Source organism: Eschrichtius robustus, chromosome 12 (assembly GCF_028021215.1).
Source record: "Eschrichtius robustus isolate mEscRob2 chromosome 12, mEscRob2.pri, whole genome shotgun sequence".
In the NCBI taxonomy this organism is placed as follows: Eukaryota; Metazoa; Chordata; class Mammalia; order Artiodactyla; family Eschrichtiidae; genus Eschrichtius; species Eschrichtius robustus.
In genome coordinates this window covers 31,832,661-31,844,973 of record NC_090835.1, presented here as the reverse complement: position 1 = coordinate 31,844,973, position 12,313 = coordinate 31,832,661, and the positions used below count along the sequence as shown (strand labels likewise).

Sequence of the window (12,313 nt, the reverse complement as noted above, 5' to 3'; positions counted from 1 at the left end):
ACAGAGACTACATTTCCCAAGAAACCTTGCCTTGATCTCCTACAGAAACATTAACTCACAAACAAACATCATTATAACCTTGGGGACTTCCCTGTTGGTGCAGTGGTTAAGAATCCGCCTGCCAATGCAGGGGACGTGGGTTCGAGCCCTGGTCCAGGAAGATCCAACATGCTGCGGAGCAACTAATCCCATGAGCCACAACTACTGGGCCTGCGTGCCACAACTACTGAAGCCCACGCACCTAGAGAGCCCGTGCTCCGCAGCAAGAGAAGCCACCGCAATGAGAAGCCCGCGCAATGAAGAGCAGCCCCTGCTCACCGCAACTAGAGAAAGCCTGCACACAGCAACGAAGACCCAACGCAGCCAAAAATAAATAAATAAATAAATATTTTAAAATAAAAATAATAAAATAATAAAAATGAAACTGAAATACTGTATTTAAAAAAAAAAAAAGAATTCCAACTAATAAATGTAGAAGGAATAAGGAAAATAGCAAATCACTATTAGAACACCAGAGTGATAATAGTTACTACTACAGGAAAGATCCACTTTTGGATGCTGAAATTAGCAAGCAAAGTTTGAGAAGATACTGCACAGTCTCAAAGTATCTCCCACAAAATAAATATTTACTAGTTATGAAGAGAAAAACAGTAAATTCACAGTGGATAAATCTGGCAGACATCATTTTAACCAAGTGATCAAGGTTAAAATCACCAATAATAAGACATTTTAACAACATGTACTCTTTGATATGATGCACCAAGAAGGGCACATCACGTCTGAGGTATTCTTCCCAATAATGCATAACCCCAGACTAATCATAGGAACACACCAGAAAAACCCAAATTGAGAGACATACTACAAAATATCTGAGCAATATTCTTCCAAAGTGTCAAAGTCATGAAATATAAGAAAAGACTGAGGAACTTCCACAGATTGGAGAGGGAGTTATGACACCTGTATGCAATGCAGGAACCTGGATTGGATCCTGAAAAAAAGGACATTAATAGAAAAACTAGTGAAATTGAATAAACTCTGTTGCTCAGTACACAGTATCATGCCAAAGTCTAATTATTAGTCTAATCTAATCAAAGTCAAATCTATTCTTAGATTTGATAATTGTACTATGTTTATATAAAATGTTAACATTAAAGGAAGCTGAATGAATTACTTTCATAACTCTAAAATTACCTAAAAATAAGGTTTTTAAAAAAGTAACACCTCTACTTCACATCATATTCAAAAAGTAACCCAAAGTGGATCAAAGACCTAAGTATAAAAGCTAAAACTATAAAACTCTTAGAAGAAAATATAAGAATAAATCTTTATGACTGTGGATTAGACAATGGTTTCTAAGCTATGATACCAAAAACACAAGCAACCATAAACAAATTGGACTTCATCAAAATTTAAAGCTTTTGCGCTTCAAAGAACACTACCAAGAAAGTGAAGACGAACTGCAGAATGGGAGAAAGTATTTGCAAATCATATATCTGATAAGGGTCTAGAGTACAGGATCTATAAAGAACTCTTATAATTCAACAATAAAAAGTCAAATAACCCAATTTTTAAATGGGCAAAGGATTTGATTTGACATTTCTCCAAACAAGATATACAAGAGGCCAATAAGCACATGAAAAGACGCTCAATGTCATTAGTTACTAGGGAAATACAAATAAAATTACAGTAAGATACCACCTCATACCTCTAGGATGGCTGTAATCAAAAGGACAAAGTGGTAGCAAGGATATGGAGAAATTAGAAGCCTCATACATTACTGATGAAAATGTGAAAATGAAGTCACATTGGAAAACCATTTAGTAGCTTCTCATAAAGTTACACATGGAGGACTTCCCTGGTGGTAAAGTGGTTAAGAATCCGCCTGCCAATGCAGGGGACACGGGTTCAATCCCTGGTCCAGGAAGGTCCCACATACTACGGAACAACTAAGCCCGTGCACCACAACTACTGAGTCTGCTTTCTAGAGCCCAGGCACCTCAACTACTGAGCCCCCATGCTGCAACTACTGAAGCCCGCGAGCCTAGAGCCCGTGCTCCACAATAAGAGAAGCCACCGCAATGAGAAGCCCACGCACCGCAACGAAGAGTATCCCCTGCTCGCTGCAACTAGAGAAAGCCCCTGCACAGCAACAATGACCCAAAGCAGCCAAAAAAAAAAAAAAAAAAAATTAAACATGGAGTTACCATATGACCCAGCAATTTCACTCCTAGGTATACATCCAAGAGAAGTGAAAAGCATACATCCACACAAAAACTTGTACACGAACGTTCATAACAGCATTATTCATCATAGCCAAAAAGTGGAAACAATCCAAATTTTCATCAAATGATGAATGGATAAACCAAATGTGATGTACCCGGACTTCCCTGGTGGTGCAGTGGTTAAGAATCCACCTGCTAAGGCAAGGGACACGGGTTCGAGCCCTGGTCTGGGAAGATCCCACATGCCGCAGAGCAGCTAAGCCCGTGCACCACAACTACTGAGCCCACGCGCCACAACTACTGAAGCCCACGCACCTAGAGCCTGTGCTCCACAAGAGAAGCCACCACAATGAGAAGCCCGCACACCGCAACTAAGAGTAGCCCCCACTTGCTGCAACTAGAGAAAGCCCGCGCGCAGCAACAAAGACCCAACACAGCCAAAAATAAATAAATAAATAAACAAATAAACATAAAAAAAAATGTGATGTATCCATATAATGATATAAAGCTCGACCATATAAAGGAATGAAGTACCAATACATACTACAACATGGATGAATCTTGAAAACATACTAAGAGAAAGAAGCCAGACACAAAAGGCCACATGTTGTATGATTCCATTAATATGAAATATACAGAAAAGGAGACTCCATAGAGACAAAGTAGATAAGTGGTTGCCAGGAGCTGGAGGGGAAAGGAGAATGGGTCATGACTGAAAGAGGATGTAAGGGAAGTTTGGGGGCAGTAATAATATTGCTTCTTGATCTCTATGGTAGTGACATGGTATACTCACTTTTCGAAAATTCATCAAAATACAGATTTAGGATTTGAGCACTTTTCTACATGTGTGTTACACTTCAATGAAAATGTTACTTACTTTCAAAAGTGGAAAAAATGGCCTGAAATCACAGTATCCTCAAGCCTAAGATTCCCGCTTGCTCAAGACTGAAGTTAAATTACGCTACTAGAAAACTTGATCAGTTTGAAAATGGAATGGACGGTAAAGCATTTCTCAAAAAAAAGTAAAGTTTAGGTACAGTTTTCCATGTTTCACATCATTCATCACAGTAAGTACAAAAACATAAAGTACTTGTGAAAGAACTAACTAGACAGGAGAACGTCCCAGATTATCTCCAGATTATATAATTTCATAACTGAATCAGAGATTAGTAACACCAAGGAAGCTTCTGTAGAATCTGGGAGCCTAAGAAGCTCAAGAGGTCACTAAGGTTTTAAACCTCAAATCATAGAACTACATCAAGCTACCACGAAGTGCTACTATTTCACAAGGAAATTTAAAGGCCATTATTATCCTAACAGTCACTGTTGAATGGTCTACCTTCCATGCTAGACTGCAAACTCAATGAAGGAAGAGATAATCAAGGCTTTATCTCCAGAACATACCATTGTCTGGATATGGTAGTTGCCCAGTAAATATCTGAATAGATGGTTCAATGAGACAGTATAGCAGCATGCAATTATACACACCCATTTCGATTAAAACAGTGAACATGCTGAGGAACAAACACTGAGGCTATGGGTCACCCAGAAGAGAGGAAGAAACAAGAAAACCTTTCACACAACTGCCTTTATCCTTGTCAGAAAAATAAACAGAAACTTTGCTAAGATAAAGAAAACTGTGCTGACTACTCCAGGTTCCACCCTGTTAGGGGATAAGGGGGAATAAACAGGCAGTGACTCAACAAAAAACAGAAGTGGGAAAAAAAGGGGAGTCAATTCTGCTACCTGCTCTTTTAAAAATGGCGTAAGTTTGCCTTCACCCAAAAGCAGGGCTTTATCTTCAATCTGTTAGAAAAAAAGTAGGGGGTGATCAGTAATGAAATGATTATAAATTGTCCTGCTTTTTATAGATAATTTAACTGGCCTGAAATTGTTTCCACCAAAGAGGTGAAATACAAACTATGTACATATACATATATGTATGTACACATATATGTACATACAAATAGGCTATGTCATAGATTATCAGCAAAGTGAAACCTAATAAACTTGATTCCCAGAAAGTGCTTTTAAGTACTTGTGACTGACACAAGTTTAGCTTGGATGATTCACATCCAAAGCTGTGTATTTTTTTAAATAAATTTAAGGCAAAATAATAGGAGTGAGGGAATAGCCAAGATAGTCCCACACTGATTACTGAATGTGCAAGGACACTAATTATAAAAAAGGGGCTAGGGACTTCCCTGGTGGCGCAGTGGTTAAGAATCCACCTGTCAATTCAGGGGACACGGGTTCGATCCCTGGTCCAGGAAGCTTTCACATGCCACGGAGCAATTAAGCCTGTGCGCCACAACTACTGAGCCTGCGCTCTAGAGCCCGTAAGCCACAACTACTGAGCCCGCATGCCACAACTACTGAGCCCGTGTGTCACAGCTACTGAAGCCCGAACTCCTAGAGCCAGTGCTCCGCAACAAGAGAAGCCACTGCAATGAGAAGCCCGCGCACCTCAACAAAGAGTAGCCCCCGCTCGCTGCAACTAGAGAAAGCCCGCACGCAGCAACGAAGACCCAATGCAGCCAAAAATAAAAAAATAAAACAAAATTTAAAAAATATTTTTAAAAAGGGGGGCTAACGTATTGGGCATGCATTAAATGGCAGATATTAATTTTTACATGCTTTATCTCACTTAGTACCTCCAACAACACTCAGGATGTTATTTTGGCATTTTATAATTGAGGAAAATGAAACTCAGAGAACTAAAGAAACTGGTCAAAAATCGGACAATGAGCATATGTTCAACACCCCAAAACTTGTACTCTTTTTACTAGACTGATATTCTGTCCAAAAAGTTGATAGGTCATAGCCTTCAACAGGGGGAAAGCCACCAATGATTTCTCGAGTCTTATAAAATTGGGGTGGGGGCTGGAGTGGTTCAAGAGGTAATCTCAAATTACAGATGTGTCACCTCCCATGATGTTCTGTGAGTTCCATGAGTTCACATGATTTAAGGGCCCTCAAAAAATGAAGACCATCTCTAAGGAAGTGTGTACAGGTGGCAAACAACTCTTCACACTATGAAGAAAAAAAGAAACTACTAAATATCAAAATTTGGGAAAATGGTTAAATAAATTATGGTCCATACAAAAATCTTTATGAGGACTCTTTAACGATATGGCAAATTGTTTACGAGAATGCTTATCAGTAATGGCAGACTCTGACAGCAGACCTATTTGGGGGACTGCTGCCCAGACCATGCTTTCAAGTGTCCCCTCCTTTTGCAGGGGTGAGCCTAAGTGGCCACTACGGTTACTGAAACACTGTCTCCTTACCACAACTGACTGAACAAAAGGGAGCACCTGACCCATGCTGAACCAATCAGATACTCTAGTATTTGAATTAAGCTTCTGCCTGGTTCCAGAATACAAAAGTAGAAGTTTGGCTAATATCAGTACCGTGGAAACCCAAAGTCAAGTGAAATGGGGGAGCAGAAATTGAGACCCTTGCAGAGGAAACCAGCCTCAGCACAGAGAATAGAACAGACATGCAAAGAGAAGCAGAGACAAAAGACCACACAGCTCCACAAAGACAAAGGCAAAAGTCTGGGGCTTTCCAAATCCCATGAGGTTCAACCCTGCTTCCTGCAACTGGTTCCAAAAGATTCCTTACAATCAATTTCTCTTCACTTAAATTTGAGAGGATTTCTGTTCTTAACAATCAAACTAATCCTTGACAGATACAAAAATATATAAAGAAAAAAAGCATTAACAAAAATGCCAAGTATTAATCTCCTAATATAATTATGAGTGATGTTTTCTAGTGTTTATAATTCCCTTTCCTGCCAAGTTTTCAACAATGAACATATTATTACTCAATGAGGAAAAAAAAACCCTGGAATGAGGCAATTCTGGATTCAGATAATTAACTAAGGCTTTACTATAAAATCAGGTAATTTCACAGAGCTGGAAGTGACATAGAGTATATAAAATTCAGAGGATTTCAAACCTTGTTCCAGAGGACCCTTAGTGTCACTGTGGTGATGCCAGAGCCATCTCAGGGGAAAAGAAAGAAGCTGAGCACACCTCCTGTAGTCAACCCCTTTTGCAGTCTCTTCCCAGCTCACAAGACCCCCTTCACTGTCCCCTTCGTCTAGGACAGGGTCCCCAACAGACATTTTATGCAACACAGACCACTCCTCCAACCACTCAGGTCTTCAGCTGATTATAGCAGAGCGAGAATCTGCTCCAAACCAGGCCTGAGTACCTTCCTCTGGTGTTTGGAATGAGAATGACATTCACTCTCTTCATTGAAGTGGCTGAAAAGGGCAACTTTGCCATAAAGATCACAGAAGCAGAGAAGTTACTTTAAAGGAGAGCGTGCAGCATGAACAAAATCCATAAAACATGAAGCATAAACAAGAGGCTTCCCTGGTTCTGGGCTCTAGCCATTTTCTGGAAGTCCCTCTAGGTTTGTACCTTGGACATCTTGAAACACCTCTGTGGCCTTACAGCAAATGTGCCTTTTCTCCTTCAGCTATAGCTTAGTTTCTGTCGTCCACAACCAAATATATACACACAGGCGCCATTTCAACCAGATTAGCCACTGAGGTACATCTGATTTTCATCTAACCAGAAAAAAAGTTCCCCTACTTTACACAGAATACTGATTCTAGTACTTCAACTTCATTTTTCTAGTGAGAAAACTAAGGTCCAAAGGCCTCATCTTCACAAAGCAAAAGTTAGGGGTTCTCTTCACTGAAAATGAAAAAGAGAATTTCAGTGCTTCCCAAATACAGACTTACCTAGGTCTTACTGAGTCCAAGGCACTGTTCCAAATGCTTCAACATTAACTTACCTAACCCTCACAACAGTGCCATGATAAAGGCACTGTTATCCTGTCACAGAGGAGCGTGAGGCTCAGATGAGCTAAGTAACGTACCCCAAGTCACACAGATTCAAGCCTAGGCGGTTTAGCTCTAGAGTCTGAGTTCTTGGTCGATATTCTACATTATCTCTTTAGTAGGGATTTAAGCTTAAATAAGTGACATTGTTTATGCATTTAAAATTTGCAAATGGTACTTTCTATCATGGCAGAACTGACTTAAGTCTCTCTCAAGCCTAAGACTAAATGACTGCATTTCTGATAACACAACTGAGTTGGAGGATATACTGTCCAAACTTAGTTTTTAACCTATTTAATTAACTTCCCTTCTGAATCCCTATGGTTGTGCATTATAGGAAGTAGGGTGGGGCTATTATGTCATTTCTCCAACACGATTCTATACTTACCTTCTTGCCCCATTACAGCCACCCCTCCTGTCCATTTTTGGCCTGGATTATGGCCATATTACAAAAGTGAAGTATATTTTCAACTATTTTGTTATATTAATTATTAATTCATATTCCTTTTTCTTCATTTTAAAAGTGGCAATATTCTACATTTCTCAGGAAAACAAAACAAAATTAAATTGTGTTGCCTCTCAATGTGTTTATCTTTCTTGGGATCCTTTATTAGGGTATCTTCCCCACCCTCACCCTACACTTTCTAAAATCAGTGATTCTTCACCTGAGGACAATGCAATAGAAAGTCCATAAATGACCCCCAGATAGTCAATGGAAGCATATACATGATTTTGTATTACCATTTTCCTAAGGGAGAGAGTTCATGAAGTTCATAACTTATCTGCATTCTGGACCTTTTAAAAATGTGAAGAACCAAAGACCTAAAGAAAACTCTGTGCAGTAGCATATACTATGGGAAATGAAATTCAAAATAGTCTCAGTGATTCACATTTTTGTAGCACCTCAAGACTTGCTAAGTATTGTTTATTAGGTCAGAAAAAAACATACACGTTATAAAGAATGCCCAAATGGTCAGAGTCCAAAAGGATCTCCTTTAACTATTCAAAAATGTAATCGACTACAACAACTCAATCCTATGCTTTCTGGTTAAATCGCATTTTGCTACACATAGAGCTTCAGGTTAATATGTCAGTGTAAATGATAGATGACATAAATCTCTTCTTCACAGTCTTTGGGAAGTGTTGTTTCCATCTCAAAGTACTGTTCATGTATTCACTCACTCTATCAATTTTTTATTGAACACTGTCACGTGCCAGGCACTGCATTTAGCCCTATCTTCTGGTGTTATTAATTCTTGGTTCTCCTCTAAATTGTAGTCTTACTTTATAAATATAGGTTAGAGTATATCTTTCATATACGTCTGCCCAGCAACCAAGATAATGCCTAAATCTCAGTGGAAACTTGAAGGGTATTGAGCTGTGTAATGATAAAACACAGAGAAGACAGGCTGAATACACACTCCGCATTAAGAAATACCTCCCTGGCCAATTTTCATAGCCCACTCATGCCACTAAAGTCAGAATGAGATGATCCATTAAAATCTGTCATAGCCACCAAAACAAACAAAAAAATCTTCTAAACATAGGTCCTTCTGACTCTGACTACGTTTTTCTTGGCTACATAAAGACAAGCAATCTCTTATGCTACAAAAGGAACCCTAAATAATGTCAAGATTACAAGGCCTTTCAACAAGGCGCTATAAAAATGGAAAACTTGACAAATTCACAAGCGAACGATTTTCCTTATGTTCATCTTGCTGTGAGCTTTCAGGCCGTCTCAGAAGCAACATCAAGAAATAACAGAGATGAGGAACAAAAGGAGGAAAAGGAGAATACCCCTGCTGAGACAAGCATTTTGGCTCAGGCTGAGTGGAATGCTCTGAGAGTCGCTGCAAATGACCAAAACAATCCATGAGTCTAAAAAAAGTTGGTTGTGTGAGGTTTGGCTATTATAGTTCACCATATGTCAGGGGCATTGTTTGCTTCTTGAAAAAGTCCCAAACATCCTGCCTGCAGTCTTCTCCGGGTGCCGCTAACCATTCTAGTTATTCCTGTGACACCGGGTTAAAAAAAAAAAAAAAAAGAAAAAGAAAAAGGAAACAGGGCCATCAACAAGTATTTAGGAGGGGCCTAGAGAGAACTTTTCACCCTTAGCCACAGCCCACGATCCTCCCACGGGAACTGCTTCTGGACCGCAGCCCGGCAGACGGCGGAGGGGCTGCCGGCCACGCCCGGATGCGCAGCGGACAGGATCCAGGCCGGTCGGCCCGCGGGCCACAAGCTCTGCTGGGGCTGCCCCAGCGCGGGGACCGGGACGGGGCGCGGGGGCCAGGTGCGGCCGGGCCTCACCTCCACGGCTTGGCCCAGCTCCAGGTCGAAGCCCACCACACACACGCAATGCAGCCAGGCTGAGAAGCCGTCCCAGCGCAGCAGGCCCCGGCTGCGGCCCTCGTCTTCTTCAACGTCCTCTGGCGCGTCTCCCGCCGCCACCACGGCCGGCACCTCGCGTTCCTCGTCCGCTGCCCCCGCCTCATCCAACAGCCCGCGGGAGCCGGGCCCCGAGCCTGCCAGGCCCCGCAGAGCCATCCGCCGCCCCCTGGCTGTTTGCGCCGCCTCCACTGCGGACCGCGCCACAGAGCGCGCTCGGCTCCGCGCAGACGCAGCCGCAGCTGCCGCAGCCGCGGGGGACGGGCTCGGCCGGGGCGGGGCCGCGGCCCATGTGACCCTGGGAGCCCGGCTCTCCATGGGTCCTCCTGTACCGCCTCCCGGAGTGGAAGACGTCGCGCAGGCCCGTGACTGGGATTGTGAAGCCTGCTCTAGAGCCTCCGTGCTTTAAAGCTCTTAAAGACTGAAGCAGTGAATCCTGGAATCCTCCTTCGCAGTCCAACGACCAGGGAATGAATTATTCTTGGAATGACACCGTTCATAATTATAAGGTATTATCAAATTGTTAGAACATAATGGTAACGGTGGCTAACATTTATTGAGCACTTACTTTGTGCCAGATGATGTGCCAAGCAAGTATTTGCAAATATTACTTCATTGAATCTAGTAGGTAGACATCATTGTATATTTCTTTTCAGGTATACTGAGGTTCTGAGAGGTTATGTGACTAGCCAAGCAAGTATTAAAACTCCGATGCAGGCTTACAGTTCACTCAGGCAGTCTGCTGACAGGGATCTGTGCCTTCATTCAGCAGCTCCCTCTCCACCAAGCCCCCTCACACCTTTCTTGGCCTGGTTGCCTGTGACTCACTCAGCACTCACCCATCTCCAGACCTTTCTGGAACACCTCTACAACAACCTGTGGATCACTTTCTCTCAGCAGGGGTCTAGTCTCAGGCAGCTTAGTATTCTTGGAGATCAGCGTTGGGCTGGGCACCCAGGAGGCACTTAGTCTATTGAATTGTTACTGATTATGGGTCCAGCGTGGTGCTACAGACTAGGATTTATTTAGCACCTACTGTGCTGAGCATAAACTGCAAAGTGGAAGTAAATCAGAAACACACAATAATACCCCAGTAGAAAAGTGAGTAAAAGACAATGAATAATAACTCACAATAAACGTGTTTTTAAAAAACAGCACAGTATTCATGCTTTTACACACGTTATCTTACCTAATCCTCCCAAGAGCCAAAAAGGTAGGTCCTATTATTCTCATTTTACAGATAAGGGCCCTGAGGCTCCATGAGATGATGATAATGTCACAGCCAGTAGGTGGCAAAACAAAGACTTAAGCCCACATCTCTCTCACTGAACCTGAGCTCCTAAGCATTTTGCTACACCACCCAGTCAAATCTACCCTGTCTGACAAGCATTGTTCTATCCACATCCATAGGATTTTTATTTGAAGTAAGTGTTAGCATCTCTCTTTTCAAGGAGAGGGTCAAGCATCCTCAGGCATCAGTAGTGATGTTTGCAAGAGACTTTCTTTAGGACATAAGAGGAACTAGAGACAGCATAAAGTTAAGAGGCCAATTCTTTGGCCGAAGCTATCTGCCCTCCTACTCCAGAGAACCACTGTAGTTAAGAGAGAAAAAATATATTCTGCATTTAAGTAAGTCTCTAGACCTGCTATTAGGAAAAAACAGTAACAGTTTTTAGTATTGAAAACAGTATTAGAAAGAGCACTAGACAAGTGCTAGTGGATTTGGATTTTAGCACCTGCTCCATCCACAATCATGGTAGGCAAGCTGCTCCAAGACCCCGTTTCTGCATTGGTAAAATAGGAATGATCATTCTGGCCTACGTACATAACTGATTATGGGGAAGAGCCAAACTATTGCAACGTACACGTTTTACTGGACACTACCTCATTATTAATGATTAATGAGCTTTAAACACCAGTTGTTCCACAGGGCTGCTTCTTTGACATGTGGACAGACTGCCATTCCCTGAAATGCTGCTTTATAATTTTGGATTAAGAGTAATCTTTTCAAAATGTAATATCCTGAAAACTATTAAGAGGACCATAAGTTTGATGAGAAAGAAAGCAAACCAGGGCTTTAAAGAATCTTAAAAGAGAAAAAAAAATCATTCCTTCTGCTTCGAAAATAACAAACAAACGCTACTACACAAATCTTTATACACAAAATTGACAACCACCAGGGAAAAGAGAAAGTTCCTATGACTTTTTTTCCTTCCATCCTCATAACTTTGATATTTGACCTTAGAGTCAATTTTAGCATAGTTTCTATGGTTAATACTTGTATGAGATCTGAGGTGAAAAGGTACTAACACTTCCTTCCTTCTTGAGGTTCTGTCATTAGAACCTTTGAATCTGTAAGGATCTTAGATCAGTTTGTCTCTCCAAACCTCCCATCCTATTCGTGAATCTTCTGGTGTTTGGTCAGCCAGTCACCATTCTAACACCCCTTATTAAGGTAAAGTCACTACCTTGCAAAGCTCCTATTTTCTGGGTGTTTGTAAGGGCTAGAAAATTCTTCCTTTTATGGAGACAAGATCAACCGCTTTGTAATGTACACCCATTGGTCTAAGTTGTGCTTGCTGAGATTATACAGAAGAGTTCAACTCTTCTACATGAGAGCCCTGCGAATATTTGGAAGTGGTTATCCCACATCCTTATGCCTCTAGTTTCCAGGGTGAACTACCCCAATTCCTCTAACTGTTCCTCAAAGGATGTAGTTTCTAGGCCATTCATCATCCTGTTGCCCAAGTTGCGTGTACTCCAACTTGTCAACATCACTTTTAAAATTCTGTGCCCAGGAGGAAACACCATCCTCCAGGTGTGGTCTGACCACTGCAGAGTGTAC

At 41.6% G+C, this 12,313-nt stretch overlaps 1 protein-coding gene and 1 long non-coding RNA gene across 5 annotated transcripts in view; one reads left to right on the top strand and one right to left on the bottom strand.

Moving 5' to 3' along the window:
- DENND6A (DENN domain containing 6A) overlaps positions 1 to 9,701 on the bottom strand; it is a 53,838-nt gene extending 44,137 nt beyond the window's left edge. For 2 of the 3 annotated variants that reach the window (XM_068558102.1, XM_068558104.1), the window contains exon 1: positions 9,391 to 9,701. In XM_068558102.1, coding sequence (XP_068414203.1) covers positions 9,391 to 9,627 — 237 coding nt within the window. In that variant the 5' untranslated portion in view covers positions 9,628 to 9,701. The remainder of the gene's footprint in view (positions 1 to 9,390) is intronic. The other variant, XM_068558105.1, reaches the window with a different exon arrangement.
- LOC137773436 (uncharacterized) overlaps positions 9,683 to 12,313 on the top strand; it is a 38,523-nt gene continuing 35,892 nt past the window's right edge. For both annotated transcript variants that reach the window (XR_011075671.1, XR_011075670.1), the window contains exon 1: positions 9,683 to 9,977. This is a non-coding gene — a long non-coding RNA (uncharacterized lncRNA). The remainder of the gene's footprint in view (positions 9,978 to 12,313) is intronic.